Source organism: Triplophysa rosa, linkage group LG5 (genome assembly GCF_024868665.1).
Source record: "Triplophysa rosa linkage group LG5, Trosa_1v2, whole genome shotgun sequence".
Lineage (NCBI taxonomy): Eukaryota > Metazoa > Chordata > Actinopteri > Cypriniformes > Nemacheilidae > Triplophysa > Triplophysa rosa.
Window position 1 is genome coordinate 27,286,438 of NC_079894.1, and position 16,674 is coordinate 27,303,111.

A 16,674-nucleotide genomic window follows, 5' to 3' on the forward strand; every position below is an offset into this window, starting at 1 on the left:
ACCCTCATGTTTCTTTGTCTTGTGCTGTTGGATTGTACTCTGTTCTCCGTCGTGTATATGCATCATGCCAGTCATTGTTCCTGTGTTGTTGTGTTAAGATCCCTGTCCAGTCCAGTCTTAGTAAGTGTTTTGTTTAGGTTGTCTAAGTCATGTTAAGTCAAGTGTTATGTTAGTTTAGTCTAGTCTAGTTTATTTTTCCTGTCTCGTTTTTTACCCCCTCGTGGGTGTTTTGTTTCAGTTTTGTCTATTGTTCAATAAATATATTCCGTTTACCCCTTCATTGCCTTTGCCTGCCTGCATCTGGGTTCTTCCTCTGTGATCCGTGACAGTTACCCAGCATGCATTGCAGCATGAAGCTTTCTTTTGTTGATTGTCACCACTGTTAAGTTTCAAACACTTATTCTTCATGTCTAATTGAGTCCATTGTTAAAATATTTTTGAGTATATTTTGTTTGTTTCTGAGGTTATGACAGTCATATCACTAGTTTGCAATATCCAATCACTCAATTTACACAGTAATAACACAACACACTCAGTGATTCATGATAATAAAATCATCAATTAGAATCCGCCACAAGATCTCTTTGTTTTTTAACAAGACAAGTGTATTTGCACACAATGTTTCAATGGTCAAAGAGAAACTAAATAAATATTCTTATGGTGAACCGCAAGAGTCAAGAGCCCAACTAAAGCGAACACTGATCACCATAATGGTAGTTTGTTGAAATGTCAACATTTTATCAAAATTAATTCAATGGTTGCTTGCTATCTGGGAGACTTTAAAGTTTTGAGTTAATGGAACTGTTTCAGTGTTAAGTACAGTTAACTCATTTTTAATGAGTAGATTGTACTGTTCAGGAATACAGTGTAAATGACAAATTACTCTAATTTCTGATAAATGTCATTCATAAATGACTCATTAATAAATGAAATCGTATTGAAATAATGCCCAAAACACACTACAAAAAGGAATTTTGTAATGGTTTTAATAGAAAAGGGTAATGGTTCAAAATTGTATTTTAATAGAAACCTAGAATTTCCTTAATGGTTTCTAAACTTTGTATTGGGTTTGTATTGTTCTTTTTTCAGCAGGTCACATGTGCATTTTGTGAGATTTGTCTCAAATTGATGGTTGTCATCTGCCACAAACACAAAGGATTAGATAAATAAACTGTTGATTCATTGAATTTTCTATGATTTCTGTTTATTTATCAGTCTATACTGTAAAATATATGTGTGATTTTAGTCATCTCTAATAGCTTATTGTATGGATTCTTTGTTTTTTAATTCAATGTTATTTCCCACACAAACTAAATGTGTACACGCATGCTGCATGTACATGGCAAAACAATTCTTCTTAATAAATGATTGTCCAGAAAAAAGATGTGCAGTGTGTCTTTCATTTTCAGATTTTCTTTTTCAGTCATTAAGTAACATGACTCTTCAGTGTGATCGCAAGAGTTCGATGTTTCCTTCCCCAAAACATTCACAAAGAGCCAAAGAGATGCTATCTAGCTGCCTCTAAAACCTCAACATCTTTTCTTATTCTTAAAGCTGTATACAATATTCTCTCTGTGAGATCTGTGTCTGTAAATGAAAAGTTTTTCAAATGTATCACCTCAGGATCTCACAAGAGTTCAGCGGTTGACAGTTTTTGACCTCTTGTGAGACATTAGTATCCTGCTCTGCACGCAAAGAGCTCGTGAATGTGAATATTTACATAAACACTGATCATTTATGTGTGAAAAAATAGACATGCATGCCAAATTACAATAAATTAGAATTGACCGCACAAATGACTTTCAATCTTGCGTCTATATTCTGTGACTGTAGTTAAATGGCAATAAGTGTTTTTTTGCTGTGGCTTAAAAATGTCACATGATGACAAAAGGGGGAAGTACTATCCCTTCTTTAGTTGAAAACTAAGATAGAGGAAGAAAATTCAATAACAAAATGGTCGCATATGGAACAGTAGCTCTTTTCTACACCCTGATCTGCTTTTGCCAGCTCATTTCAGGTGAGTTTGTTTAATGCTGTGCTTTTCGTCATGAAGTATTTATTAATCATGTTTATAGATATACAATATTGTTTTCATGTGGTTTATTTGAGGATTGTACCAGTGCCAACAATGATAATAGTTGATGTGTTGTTTGTTTAGGTACTGAATGCTATGGTAGTGGAGCAGACAATACACTTTCTGTCCAGCGTGGAGGATCAGTCACTATCCCGTGTTATTATGACAGTAAATACACACAGCAGAGAAAGTACTGGTTCTCAGACGCTGATAAAATTAAAATATTCACAAACTGTACGAATGAAACTGTGTCAGTAATTGATCATCCTGCTCAGAGTCTTTTTACTGTGACTATGAGAAACCTGACACGTGGTGGAAGCTATACTTGTGTTGTGGACAATGAATCCTTATTTGAAACCTACATCCATGTTCAACCTGGTATTGAAAAATTCTTCTTTTTAAATTACATTTTAATATCAAATGTTACAAAAATATTGTAATGTATAATCTTGTTTCTCTCTCATTCCTCATGTAAATTATGATGCCAAATGACTGTGTTCAGTTCCTGATGTGTCTGTGGTGTCCAGCAGTGTATCTGGAGATGAAGGTGGTAATATCAGTGTAAAGTGTCTCTACAGTTCTGCATATAAGAACAAACACAAACAGTGGTGCAGATATAAAGACAAGAGGTGTTACACATCCCAGAGTTCATCAGTTGAGATCAGTGATGATGAGAGAGCATCCTTCACTGTGCTGATGTCTGGACTGATGCTGGAGGATTCTGGCTGGTACTTCTGCTCTGTCGATCACCTACAAGCTCCTGTTTATCTCACAGTCACTGGTAAAACTCATTCAGCGATCAGTACTTTCTGCATACACAATAAGAAATAGCTGAAATTTTCTTTCACTTTTTCTACTTGTAATAGAAGCTGCCTCCCCAGACACCGGAACCAAGAACGGCTGGTTAGTATTCAGATTATATTGAGAATAATGTAATGCTTTAGCTGATCACGTCACTGATGTCTTTTTATGCTTCAGGTGGAGTGTTTCTGTCTGTCTCAAGACCAGATGAGTTGTGTTTAGATACATAACAGACAGGTAAAGATTTCCATTTGCATCTATAAATGTGAGGACAGATTGCTGCAGGACTCCAAATACACCGTTTATGATGTCACTGTGAATCTTGTGAGATTTCTCTTACAATGACGGTTACCATACAGCCACGAAGGACTAGATAAATAGAGAATAAATTGAGAATTAGTGTATTTTTTGTCATAGTTTTCTGCTTTTTTTTAAGTTATCAGACCAGATTTACCATTTAAATATACTTGTAATGAAAAAAACTAAAACATTGTACCTGTTTTCATTTAGCTCATTGTGTGCATTCTGTTTTTCTTTGAATTCAGCCACATTTACATACAATATGAGATATGTAGTGTAAGTTCTTCATTTTAAAGAAAATAAAAACAAAATAACGATGTCCAAACAGATCTGCTGTACAGTGAGTTTTTTTTTTTACAGAAGTTGATCAATATGAATCATTCTGACAATGACAATGATGGTGAGAATTATAGCGAGTACATTAAAGACAAGAAGTTATTTTACATTAACCAGAAACAAAAGTAATGAAGTGTGACTCATATATATTTTTTTGGTGTGGCTACCAAGATTTGCTCTGGCCACCGCTGTTAAAATGTTCTGGGTTGCCACAGCAAAGATGACAATAATGAACCAATTCAAATCAAATTTGTAGCAGTGCTATTAATACAGTTTCTATAATGTTTCTATAAATGTTCTATAATTTCTAATGTATACAGCGCACACATTCTATGCTTTTCTCATTTTATATTTGTGTTTCATCTCATGTAGCACCATGGCCCTTTAAGAAACGTTGTTTTGTTCACCAAGTGTATAAAGAACTGTGATGAGAATACAGTTTTATCTTAACAAAATGCAATTCTGGATCTAATCTGTACTAATTCTAACACTGCAATTTATTTGTCATGTGTATCAGATACAATCTCAAAACATAGTCATACTTCAGAGCTGATCAAAATGTTAAGTGTGACATATGCTCTGACTCGCCTTGAAATAAATATATTGGTGCAAGATTTTAGTCAGCAAAGATTCCCATAACTTCAGAATGTTTACATTTTTAAAATGTGTAATTCTATGTAACATTTCTGGTAAAATGCATCATCAGGATCTCACAAGAGTTCAGTGATTGACCATTTTTGTCCTCTTGTGTGACATTAGACTGTTGCTCCACACCCATTAAGGAGCTCATGAATGTGAATAATGACACAGGGATTGATGCATATGGCCAGAACATGCTTGCCGATTTAAAACAAGTTAGAATTTGACTTAAAGGCCCCCTAATCTAGCCCTTTTACAACATGTGATATAAATCTTAGGAGTGCACAGAATGTGTCTGTGAAGTTTCTGCTCAAAATACACCACAGATCTTTTATTATACGGTGCCCTACATGTACATTTTTGCCTGTGAGGAAAAACAGGCTGTTTTGGTGTGTGTCTCTTTAAATGCAAATGAGCTGCTGGTCTCCGCCCCATTTCAAGCAGAAAGCGCAGGGCTGTGTGAGCCGGTGCTTCCAGTAACAACAAAACTGAAGCGAATGGTCATTAAGCGAATGAGAAACTGTATCATCTTTAAACACCAAACACATTGTTTTGTATAGGTGAGAGTACATCAGACAAACGTGTTATTTGTTTAAAAACTCGATAAATCTTTAAATCCAGCACATTGCTCTTAAGTGAAAGTTAACATGACAAACGCATCATATCTATAAAATGGAAAACATGCTCTCTGTAAGTGAATGCACAAACGCGTTTTGTCTTTACAGCTTGCACATTGTTTTTATAAGTGACAATCAATGACCCATTATGAATCCGGCATTTTAATAACATTCGTTTGTGAAGCATCCCGGTGTAAAGTTTTTATTTTATTGGGGATTTAAAAAAGATGAATGGGTGGATTTTTATCATTTTATAGGGGGTTTCTGTACACACACTCCTGACACAGATATGTTCAAACAACATTGAAAAGTGCATTTTCTGGTTTAGGGGGCTTTTAAATATACAGATAACTGGTGTCTATCCTGTCTGAGTTTAACCATTGAGCAATGCATGTATGAGTAGTTTGTCTGCTGTGGATTAGAAATGTTATATGACTAAAAGGGAAGTGTCAGTGACAGAAGTCACAGTTATCAACTAAGACACAGGAAGACAAAGTTGCAAAATGGTCGCATACGGAACAGCAGCTCTTTGCTACACCCTGATCTGCTTTTGCCTCATTTCAGGTGAGATTCATGTTTATTGATATACATTCTTTTTTTCCATGTGGTTTATTTGAGGATTGTACCAGTGCCAACAATGATAATAGTTGATGTGTTGTTTGTTTAGGTACTGAATGCTATGGTAGTGGAGCAGACAATACACTTTCTGTCCAGCCTGGAGGATCAGTCACTATCCCGTGTTATTATGACAGTAAATACACACAGCAGAGAAAGTACTGGTTCTCAGACGCTGATAAAATTAAAATATTCACAAACTTTACGAATGAAACTGTGTCAGTAATTGATCATCCTGCTCAGAGTCTTTTTACTGTGACTATGAGAAACCTGACACACGGTGGAAGCTACTTTTGTGTTGTGGAGAATGAATCCTTATTTGAAACCTATATCAATGTTCAACCTGGTATTGAAAAATTCTTCTTTTTAAATTACATTTTAATATCAAATGTTACAAAAATATTGTAATGTATAATCTTGTTTCTCTCTCATTCCTCGTGTAAATTATGATGTCAAATGACTGTGTTCAGCTCCTCCTGATGTGTCTGTGGTGTCCAGCAATGTATCTGGAGATGAAGGTGGTAATATCAGTGTAAAGTGTCTCTACAGTTCTGCATATAAGAACAAACACAAACAGTGGTGCAGATATAAAGACAAGAGGTGTTACACATCCCAGAATTCATCAGTTGAGATCAGTGATGATGAGAGAGCATCCTTCACTGTGCTGATGTCTGGACTGATGCTGGAGGATTCTGGCTGGTACTTCTGCTCTGTCGATCACCTACAAGCTCCTGTTTATCTCACAGTCACTGGTAAAACTCATTCAGCGATCAAAGCTATGAATTTTATTTCTTTATAGATAGAAATTGTTTGCTTGTTTTTCTACCTCTGAATTCTCTGATATTAGCAGTAGCGTCTGTCACCATACACAGCAACACTGAGACCACCAAGTTAGTATTCAAACTTTTCTGTTTATATTGTGATTATTGAAATGCTTTGGGTGTCTTCAATCCCACACATGATTCTTTTCTGTTTTTGCAAAAGTGAAACAGTAAGTTCTGAAGGCAGTGACGAATCAACATTAAATAGTCAGCAAAAGTATGATAGTTTAAATATGATTGTTAAAAAATATGAATTACCTATGATATACCAACTTGATTTGAAAATCTGAATATGATCAATTTGATTTCTGGTGTTGCTTCCTTCTTTCTGACAGTGATGAAAAGATGTCGCTGTGGCTTCCAGTTTCTGCTGGGCTGCTGATGGTAATAATTCTGGTTGGTGTTTGCACCTGGAAATGGAGAAAGAGATCCGGTCAGTTTGCCCTCCACTACATATTCTTTTTTGTTTCAATCCATATCGCACGTTGTTATCTATATTCTCTCTGTGGTTTGTAATATTCTTCCTCTTTTTACAGCGGAAGATAAGAAACAGATCAAGTATAATGCGCCGGACACTGCCACAGTGAGTCCTTTTATGAGAATTTATAATAATGTGAAAAATGTTTGACAATACATTATTAGTTTAAAATTGATTATTTGGGGTTATTTAGGCTTAGGCAAACGTTGAACTATATAAGGCTGAATTGCTTAATAAACATTATACGCCGTATATTCGCCTAATACCCTCCATTGTTTCATCCCAAAATTCTGGAATTTTTTGATCCATTATTCGGTCAAATATAAACCGTTTGCTGATTAATTTAACCCAACGGTTCGTTTGACCTTTTTGACCCAATGCTGGGTTGAAAATAATCCAGCACTTCTTAAAGTGTATTTAAAATTATTTAAGAGGTGAACTGAACCATTTTTACATTTATATGTACACATTTGGCAGACATTTATAAGCGGCTTACATTGCATTATACATTTGTTTCTGACTATGTGCAATCCCATGACATTGGTGTTGTATGCTCTAAACCACAGGAAAGCCAATTTGTTTTTCATGTTTTTTCTTTTGTTTGCAGGTTCCCCCTGAAGAGCCAGTGATATACAGCGCTATAAACGATGAAAATCCAAATGTAAATAGACCAGACATTCATTAAAACCTATGCCATGTCTTAAAAAAATATGACACATTAAGCGAGTTTGGATAAAAAGTAATGAGATATGTTTTATTACAGGACATTTCTCTGCTGGAATCCAAAGCAAATACAATTTACAGTACTATTGAAGACCTACCTGGGTGTGAAGCAGTAAGTTGTACAGGCATATCCTAATAGAAATGTGTTTATTTAGAATGTGATGACAACAATTTAATTGTTTGAATATTTCCAGCAGTCTCCAGCAGGTGGCACTGTCTACAGCACTGTAGCACCACATTGATCAGCAGCACAGATTCACACTACACGAACAAAACCTACTCTCCCATAAACGTAATGTTTTGACAAAAAAATCAACAGTTTGTCATCATAACATCTCTCGTTCTTGTTTCTGTAGCTTGTTCCTATCAAACAGCTCAGCAGCTTTGTTTGATCAGCGGCATCTGTAGCCTAATCTATACTTGAATATATTAAACGTTTTATATTATTTATACTTTAATATTTGATGTACCTACTTTAATACATTACATAGTTTAACATATTGTCAATCACAAATACAAGGACTGAATGCATTTATGCAGTTCATTTGTTTGCTTGATTTTTACTTGCTAATAGGTCAAAGTGCACTCTAAAAATGCTGGGTTGTTTTAACCCATTGTTGGGTCAAAAAATCATTTTCTTAAATTAATCCAGTGGTTTTGTTCTTGCCTGTCAAGCCCAACACTGTTAGAAAACCCAGTTTTTTATATTTATATTTATATGCCCATATTCTTCTGTTGTTAATAAGTACTTTTAATGTTTAATTGCTTTATGTTGAAGGTTTCCGGTTGTGTGTTTTGTTATCATCAGGTGGATTTGACCCAATTTAAAGTTTTCTTTCTTATATTTTTGCAGTCTGAAGAGCCTTTTTCCACAAGAACCTTTGGGGAACAGAAAAGTGTGTGAAAGGGTCTTGGAATCATATAGCCTAATAATAGAACCTTTAGCAACATTTATTTTTAGTGTAAAACCTCAGTCTGTATATATAATAACATTATATTATGTTTGTTTATTATTATTGTATTCTTTTTGTTGTCTTTATTTACTAGTTGAATTCTTTTGGATGTGTTTTTTAAACTGCCATTTACATTATTTAAATGTTTTAAACTCTATTTCTCTCACTTCACACATATACTTATATGTATACAATAAATAACGATGATTGTCATTTTAAAACCGTTGAAAGACAGCCGTTTGCTTTATAATAAATCCTTTTTGTGCTTTTATCGCCCTCTAGTGAAGAAGTTAGGCTTTGCAAAGTTCTTTTACAGAAGGTCAAAAATTGACAGATGCTTTTAATTTTAGCTGGAAAATGACCTCACCACACTGTAAAATAGCGGTACCTGCAAGTATTACCTTTACCTGACCTACTCATTTAGCTATTGGTTGTATTTAATTGTTGCATTTAGATGATATTATGGGAAAACCAACTTAAAAGTTACCACATTTTTAGTGAAGTGAAGTAAAAATACAAACGTCATGCTGTTAAAAACGTACAAGTAAACATGGTATCTATACAGTGTGTAGTAGTAATGTGTGTGCGTGTGTGTGTGTGTGTGGGGGGGAAGGGTAAACCCTACGGTATGGGGACAAAATGTCCCCACAAAGATGGCAATATCCAAAATATCCCAAAAAATTTTGTCCCCATGAGGAAACAAGCTTATAAATCATACAGAATTAACTTTTTTGAAAATCTAAGAGAGCAGACAGCTGTGTGTGATTGTTAGGGTTAGGGGGTGGGTTAGGTGTAGGGAATATGATATACAGTTTGTACAGTATAAAAACCATTGCGTTTATGGAATGTCCCCATAAAACGTGTGAGTGTGTGTGTGCACGGGTGTGTGTGTGTGTGTGTGATGTGTGTGCGTGCGTGTGTGTGTGTGTGTGTGTCTGTGTTCATGTTTGTATATCCCGGTGGGGACCTAAACCTGAATGCACACCAACAGATGGGGACTCATGTCACCGTGGGGACCAAAATTGAGGTCCTCATGAGCACAAAAGCTTATAAATTGTACAGAACGATATTTTTTTAAATCTAAAAATGCAAAAAGTTTTCTATGATCTTTAGGTTTAGGGGTTGGGTTAGGGATAGGGGATAGAATATACAGTTTGTACAGTATAAAAAACATTACGCCTATGGACTGTCCCCACGGAGATAGTAAACCAGACATGCATGTGCGTGTACTAACCAACTGTAAAAAAAATAATTTACCTGGTTCCCTTAAAATTTTGAGTGAATTTAGCTTAAAAATATTGGACAACTCGACTATAAGAATTTTACTTCCTTCTTCCTCCTTAGCTTATTTTAATCCCATCAACAGAGATAAATTAAACAGGAACTGTTGGTTTCTTTTTCATTGCAAGAAGTGCAATTGCAAAAAGTGAAATGTTAATTTGAAGTTCTGTCTTTGACCAACCCGGACCCTCACATGGCTTATCATATGATTCTCTTTGCTATTTTACTTGTAACAGCAGGTATGTAATTAATGTCATATATCTTAAAGATTTTAAATCTTTCGTGCATGAACTATAACCATGTGGTTTCATTTCTCCTTGGGCACGATCTGAACTTATATCTTCGCTTTACGTATTTGTCCCTAGGTGAGAGTGTATAGCAGGGTGCGCTAGTATGCACTAGGATCATTCACACGAAGAGTTTGTTTGCAAAACATATAACTCTGTTTACACGCGTTCTAAAATCATGTTTTCTTTATTATGTTATCATGTTTTTATTCTGCTTTATTGTGTTTAAATCTGTTTTGCAAATGAGCTCTTCAAATATTCCTCATGCTGCTTCCTTTTCTTCATATATATGCCTCCACATCTGATCGAAAATGTAAGTTACAATGACAAAAGTACAGTGGTTCTTCTTTCTTTGAACACTTGTGTTGTGTTACAGATGTCGAGAGCATTAGGACACTAAAACACGTTACTGTAAGAGAAGGNCCAGTCCAGTCTTAGTAAGTGTTTTGTTTAGGTTGTCTAAGTCATGTTAAGTCAAGTGTTATGTTAGTTTAGTCTAGTCTAGTTTATTTTTCCTGTCTCGTTTTTTACCCCCTCGTGGGTGTTTTGTTTCAGTTTTGTCTATTGTTCAATAAATATATTCCGTTTACCCCTTCATTGCCTTTGCCTGCCTGCATCTGGGTTCTTCCTCTGTGATCCGTGACAGTTACCCAGCATGCATTGCAGCATGAAGCTTTCTTTTGTTGATTGTCACCACTGTTAAGTTTCAAACACTTATTCTTCATGTCTAATTGAGTCCATTGTTAAAATATTTTTGAGTATATTTTGTTTGTTTCTGAGGTTATGACAGTCATATCACTAGTTTGCAATATCCAATCACTCAATTTACACAGTAATAACACAACACACTCAGTGATTCATGATAATAAAATCATCAATTAGAATCCGCCACAAGATCTCTTTGTTTTTTAACAAGACAAGTGTATTTGCACACAATGTTTCAATGGTCAAAGAGAAACTAAATAAATATTCTTATGGTGAACCGCAAGAGTCAAGAGCCCAACTAAAGCGAACACTGATCACCATAATGGTAGTTTGTTGAAATGTCAACATTTTATCAAAATTAATTCAATGGTTGCTTGCTATCTGGGAGACTTTAAAGTTTTGAGTTAATGGAACTGTTTCAGTGTTAAGTACAGTTAACTCATTTTTAATGAGTAGATTGTACTGTTCAGGAATACAGTGTAAATGACAAATTACTCTAATTTCTGATAAATGTCATTCATAAATGACTCATTAATAAATGAAATCGTATTGAAATAATGCCCAAAACACACTACAAAAAGGAATTTTGTAATGGTTTTAATAGAAAAGGGTAATGGTTCAAAATTGTATTTTAATAGAAACCTAGAATTTCCTTAATGGTTTCTAAACTTTGTATTGGGTTTGTATTGTTCTTTTTTCAGCAGGTCACATGTGCATTTTGTGAGATTTGTCTCAAATTGATGGTTGTCATCTGCCACAAACACAAAGGATTAGATAAATAAACTGTTGATTCATTGAATTTTCTATGATTTCTGTTTATTTATCAGTCTATACTGTAAAATATATGTGTGATTTTAGTCATCTCTAATAGCTTATTGTATGGATTCTTTGTTTTTTAATTCAATGTTATTTCCCACACAAACTAAATGTGTACACGCATGCTGCATGTACATGGCAAAACAATTCTTCTTAATAAATGATTGTCCAGAAAAAAGATGTGCAGTGTGTCTTTCATTTTCAGATTTTCTTTTTCAGTCATTAAGTAACATGACTCTTCAGTGTGATCGCAAGAGTTCGATGTTTCCTTCCCCAAAACATTCACAAAGAGCCAAAGAGATGCTATCTAGCTGCCTCTAAAACCTCAACATCTTTTCTTATTCTTAAAGCTGTATACAATATTCTCTCTGTGAGATCTGTGTCTGTAAATGAAAAGTTTTTCAAATGTATCACCTCAGGATCTCACAAGAGTTCAGCGGTTGACAGTTTTTGACCTCTTGTGAGACATTAGTATCCTGCTCTGCACGCAAAGAGCTCGTGAATGTGAATATTTACATAAACACTGATCATTTATGTGTGAAAAAATAGACATGCATGCCAAATTACAATAAATTAGAATTGACCGCACAAATGACTTTCAATCTTGCGTCTATATTCTGTGACTGTAGTTAAATGGCAATAAGTGTTTTTTTGCTGTGGCTTAAAAATGTCACATGATGACAAAAGGGGGAAGTACTATCCCTTCTTTAGTTGAAAACTAAGATAGAGGAAGAAAATTCAATAACAAAATGGTCGCATATGGAACAGTAGCTCTTTTCTACACCCTGATCTGCTTTTGCCAGCTCATTTCAGGTGAGTTTGTTTAATGCTGTGCTTTTCGTCATGAAGTATTTATTAATCATGTTTATAGATATACAATATTGTTTTCATGTGGTTTATTTGAGGATTGTACCAGTGCCAACAATGATAATAGTTGATGTGTTGTTTGTTTAGGTACTGAATGCTATGGTAGTGGAGCAGACAATACACTTTCTGTCCAGCGTGGAGGATCAGTCACTATCCCGTGTTATTATGACAGTAAATACACACAGCAGAGAAAGTACTGGTTCTCAGACGCTGATAAAATTAAAATATTCACAAACTGTACGAATGAAACTGTGTCAGTAATTGATCATCCTGCTCAGAGTCTTTTTACTGTGACTATGAGAAACCTGACACGTGGTGGAAGCTATACTTGTGTTGTGGACAATGAATCCTTATTTGAAACCTACATCCATGTTCAACCTGGTATTGAAAAATTCTTCTTTTTAAATTACATTTTAATATCAAATGTTACAAAAATATTGTAATGTATAATCTTGTTTCTCTCTCATTCCTCATGTAAATTATGATGCCAAATGACTGTGTTCAGTTCCTGATGTGTCTGTGGTGTCCAGCAGTGTATCTGGAGATGAAGGTGGTAATATCAGTGTAAAGTGTCTCTACAGTTCTGCATATAAGAACAAACACAAACAGTGGTGCAGATATAAAGACAAGAGGTGTTACACATCCCAGAATTCATCAGTTGAGATCAGTGATGATGAGAGAGCATCCTTCACTGTGCTGATGTCTGGACTGATGCTGAAGGATTCTGGCTGGTACTTCTGCTCTGTCGATCACCTACAAGCTCCTGTTTATCTCACAGTCACTGGTAAAACTCATTCAGTGATCAAAGCTATGAATTTTATTTCTTTATAGATAGAAATTGTTTTGCTTTTTTTCTACCTCTGATATTCTCTGATATTAGCAGTAGCGTCTGTCACCATACACAGCAACACTGAGACCACCAAGTTAGTATTCAAACTTTTCTGTTTATATTGTGATTATTGAAATGCTTTGGGTGTCTTCAATCCCACACATGATTCTTTTCTGTTTTTGCAAAAGTGAAACAGTAAGTTCTGAAGGCAGTGACGAATCAACATTAAATAGTCAGCAAAAGTATGATAGTTTAAATATGATTGTTAAAAAATATGAATTACCTATGATATACCAACTTGATTTGAAAATCTGAATATGATCAATTTGATTTCTGGTGTTGCTTCCTTCTTTCTGACAGTGATGAAAAGATGTCGCTGTGGCTTCCAGTTTCTGCTGGGCTGCTGATGGTAATAATTCTGGTTGGTGTTTGCACCTGGAAATGGAGAAAGAGATCCGGTCAGTTTGCCCTCCACTACATATTCTTTTTTGTTTCAATCCATATCGCACGTTGTTATCTATATTCTCTCTGTGGTTTGTAATATTCTTCCTCTTTTTACAGCGGAAGATAAGAAACAGATCAAGTATAATGCGCCGGACACTGCCACAGTGAGTCCTTTTATGAGAATTTATAATAATGTGAAAAATGTTTGACAATACATTATTAGTTTAAAATTGATTATTTGGGGTTATTTAGGCTTAGGCAAACGTTGAACTATATAAGGCTGAATTGCTTAATAAACATTATACGCCGTATATTCGCCTAATACCCTCCATTGTTTCAACCCAAAATTCTGGAATTTTTTGATCCATTATTCGGTCAAATATAAACCGTTTGCTGATTAATTTAACCCAACGGTTCGTTTGACCTTTTTGACCCAATGCTGGGTTGAAAATAATCCAGCACTTCTTAAAGTGTATTTAAAATTATTTAAGAGGTGAACTGAACCATTTTTACATTTATATGTACACATTTGGCAGACATTTATAAGCGGCTTACATTGCATTATACATTTGTTTCTGACTATGTGCAATCCCATGACATTGGTGTTGTATGCTCTAAACCACAGGAAAGCCAATTTGTTTTTCATGTTTTTTCTTTTGTTTGCAGGTTCCCCCTGAAGAGCCAGTGATATACAGCGCTATAAACGATGAAAATCCAAATGTAAATAGACCAGACATTCATTAAAACCTATGCCATGTCTTAAAAAATATGACACATTAAGCGAGTTTGGATTAAAATCAATGAGATATGTTTTATTACAGGACATTTCTCTGCTGGAATCCAAAGCAAATACAATTTACAGTACTATTGAAGACCTACCTGGGTGTGAAGCAGTAAGTTGTACAGGCATATCCTAATAGAAATGTGTTTATTTAGAATGTGATGACAACAATTTAATTGTTTGAATATTTCCAGCAGTCTCCAGCAGGTGGCACTGTCTACAGCACTATAGCACCACATTAATCAGCAGCACAGATACACACTACACGAACAAAACCTACTCTCCCATAAACGTAATGTTTTGACAAAAAAATCAACAGTTTGTCATCATAACATCTCTCGTTCTTGTTTCTGTAGCTTGTTCCTATCAAACAGCTCAGCAGCTTTGTTTGATCAGCGGCATCTGTAGCCTAATCTATACTTGAATATATTAAACGTTTTATATTATTTATACTTTAATATTTGATGTACCTACTTTAATACATTACATAGTTTAACATATTGTCAATCACAAATACAAGGACTGAATGCAATTATGCAGTTCATTTGTTTGCTTGATTTTGACTTGCTAATAGGTCAAAGTGCACTCTAAAAATGCTGGGTTGTTTTAACCCATTGTTGGGTCAAAAAATCATTTTCTTAAATTAATCCAGTGGTTTTGTTCTTGCCTGTCAAGCCCAACACTGTTAGAAAACCCAGTTTTTTATATTTATATTTATATGCCCATATTCTTCTGTTGTTAATAAGTACTTTTAATGTTTAATTGCTTTATGTTGAAGGTTTCCGGTTGTGTGTTTTGTTATCATCAGGTGGATTTGACCCAATTTAAAGTTTTCTTTCTTATATTTTTGCAGTCTGAAGAGCCTTTTTCCACAAGAACCTTTGGGGAACAGAAAAGTGTGTGAAAGGGTCTTGGAATCATATAGCCTAATAATAGAACCTTTAGCAACATTTATTTTTAGTGTAAAACCTCAGTCTGTATATATAATAACATTATATTATGTTTGTTTATTATTATTGTATTCTTTTTGTTGTCTTTATTTACTAGTTGAATTCTTTTGGATGTGTTTTTTAAACTGCCATTTACATTATTTAAATGTTTTAAACTCTATTTCTCTCACTTCACACATATACTTATATGTATACAATAAATAACGATGATTGTCATTTTAAAACCGTTGAAAGACAGCCGTTTGCTTTATAATAAATCCTTTTTGTGCTTTTATCGCCCTCTAGTGAAGAAGTTAGGCTTTGCAAAGTTCTTTTACAGAAGGTCAAAAATTGACAGATGCTTTTAATTTTAGCTGGAAAATGACCTCACCACACTGTAAAATAGCGGTACCTGCAAGTATTACCTTTACCTGACCTACTCATTTAGCTATTGGTTGTATTTAATTGTTGCATTTAGATGATATTATGGGAAAACCAACTTAAAAGTTACCACATTTTTAGTGAAGTGAAGTAAAAATACAAACGTCATGCTGTTAAAAACGTACAAGTAAACATGGTATCTATACAGTGTGTAGTAGTAATGTGTGTGCGTGTGTGTGTGTGTGTGGGGGGGAAGGGTAAACCCTACGGTATGGGGACAAAATGTCCCCACAAAGATGGCAATATCCAAAATATCCCAAAAAATTTTGTCCCCATGAGGAAACAAGCTTATAAATCATACAGAATTAACTTTTTTGAAAATCTAAGAGAGCAGACAGCTGTGTGTGATTGTTAGGGTTAGGGGGTGGGTTAGGTGTAGGGAATATGATATACAGTTTGTACAGTATAAAAACCATTGCGTTTATGGAATGTCCCCATAAAACGTGTGAGTGTGTGTGTGCACGGGTGTGTGTGTGTGTGTGTGATGTGTGTGCGTGCGTGTGTGTGTGTGTGTGTGTCTGTGTTCATGTTTGTATATCCCGGTGGGGACCTAAACCTGAATGCACACCAACAGATGGGGACTCATGTCACCGTGGGGACCAAAATTGAGGTCCTCATGAGCACAAAAGCTTATAAATTGTACAGAACGATATTTTTTTAAATCTAAAAATGCAAAAAGTTTTCTAAGATCTTTAGGTTTAGGGGTTGGGTTAGGGATAGGGGATAGAATATACAGTTTGTACAGTATAAAAAACATTACGCCTATGGACTGTCCCCAAGGAGATAATAAACCAGACATGAATGTGCGTGTACTAACCAACTGTAAAAAAAATAATTTACCTGGTTCCCTTAAAATTTTGAGTGAATTTAGCTTAAAAATATTGGACAACTCGACTATAAGAATTTTACTTCCTTCTTCCTCCTTAGCTTATTTTAA

General features: G+C 34.9%; 3 protein-coding genes across 8 annotated transcripts; all 3 read left to right on the forward strand.

The window, feature by feature from the left end:
• Positions 1 to 1,942: 1,942 nt before the first annotated feature.
• LOC130554482 (uncharacterized) lies at positions 1,943 to 3,484 on the forward strand. Its single transcript, XM_057334181.1, has 5 exons — positions 1,943 to 2,017; positions 2,159 to 2,452; positions 2,577 to 2,855; positions 2,941 to 2,977; positions 3,053 to 3,484. The coding sequence occupies exons 1-5, from the start codon at positions 1,954 to 1,956 to the stop codon at positions 3,084 to 3,086; spliced, it is 708 nt and encodes a 235-aa protein (XP_057190164.1). The 5' UTR covers positions 1,943 to 1,953; the 3' UTR covers positions 3,087 to 3,484.
• A 1,764-nt stretch (positions 3,485 to 5,248) lies between these two features.
• Positions 5,249 to 8,827, forward strand: LOC130554481 (uncharacterized). 5 transcript variants are annotated; one of them, XR_008962984.1, is made up of 10 exons: positions 5,249 to 5,331; positions 5,435 to 5,728; positions 5,853 to 6,134; positions 6,230 to 6,272; positions 6,539 to 6,636; positions 6,740 to 6,786; positions 7,289 to 7,342; positions 7,445 to 7,516; positions 7,599 to 7,696; positions 8,258 to 8,827. XR_008962984.1 is itself a non-coding variant. In XM_057334179.1 (9 exons), exons 1-9 carry the CDS (start codon positions 5,271 to 5,273, stop codon positions 7,644 to 7,646), a joined length of 999 nt encoding a protein of 332 aa, XP_057190162.1. In that variant the 5' UTR covers positions 5,249 to 5,270; the 3' UTR covers positions 7,647 to 8,827. The 5 variants fall into 5 exon arrangements, 3 of the variants coding, with proteins under 3 accessions (XP_057190162.1, XP_057190163.1, XP_057190161.1); XR_008962985.1 differs by having other exon boundaries at positions 7,602 to 7,696; XM_057334179.1 differs by having other exon boundaries at positions 7,599 to 8,827.
• Positions 8,828 to 12,184: 3,357 nt separating this feature from the next.
• On the forward strand, positions 12,185 to 15,787 carry LOC130554531 (uncharacterized). Of its 2 annotated transcripts, none has more exons than XM_057334251.1 (9): positions 12,185 to 12,259; positions 12,401 to 12,694; positions 12,819 to 13,097; positions 13,197 to 13,236; positions 13,503 to 13,600; positions 13,704 to 13,750; positions 14,253 to 14,306; positions 14,408 to 14,479; positions 15,221 to 15,787. In XM_057334251.1, the coding sequence occupies exons 1-9, from the start codon at positions 12,196 to 12,198 to the stop codon at positions 15,269 to 15,271; spliced, it is 999 nt and encodes a 332-aa protein (XP_057190234.1). In that variant the 5' UTR covers positions 12,185 to 12,195; the 3' UTR covers positions 15,272 to 15,787. The 2 variants fall into 2 exon arrangements, with proteins under 2 accessions (XP_057190234.1, XP_057190233.1); XM_057334250.1 differs by having other exon boundaries at positions 13,194 to 13,236; positions 15,221 to 15,786.
• Positions 15,788 to 16,674: the final 887 nt, after the last annotated feature.

Excerpts from the sequence above, each read along its gene's own strand:
- LOC130554482 (XM_057334181.1), top strand. The coding sequence starts at position 1,954 with ATGGTCGCATATGGAACAGTAGCTCTTTTCTACACCCTGATCTGCTTT. Across the intron at positions 2,018-2,158 it reads CTTTTGCCAGCTCATTTCAG|GTACTGAATGCTATGGTAGT; the intron begins GTGAGTTTGTTT and ends TTGTTTGTTTAG. Across the intron at positions 2,856-2,940 it reads TGTTTATCTCACAGTCACTG|AAGCTGCCTCCCCAGACACC; the intron begins GTAAAACTCATT and ends TACTTGTAATAG.
- LOC130554531 (XM_057334250.1), top strand. The coding sequence starts at position 12,196 with ATGGTCGCATATGGAACAGTAGCTCTTTTCTACACCCTGATCTGCTTT. Across the intron at positions 12,695-12,818 it reads CTACATCCATGTTCAACCTG|TTCCTGATGTGTCTGTGGTG; the intron begins GTATTGAAAAAT and ends GACTGTGTTCAG. Across the intron at positions 13,237-13,502 it reads AGCAACACTGAGACCACCAA|TGATGAAAAGATGTCGCTGT; the intron begins GTTAGTATTCAA and ends TCTTTCTGACAG.
- LOC130554481 (XM_057334178.1), top strand. The coding sequence starts at position 5,271 with ATGGTCGCATACGGAACAGCAGCTCTTTGCTACACCCTGATCTGCTTT. Across the intron at positions 5,332-5,434 it reads CTGCTTTTGCCTCATTTCAG|GTACTGAATGCTATGGTAGT; the intron begins GTGAGATTCATG and ends TTGTTTGTTTAG. Across the intron at positions 6,135-6,229 it reads TGTTTATCTCACAGTCACTG|CAGTAGCGTCTGTCACCATA; the intron begins GTAAAACTCATT and ends CTCTGATATTAG.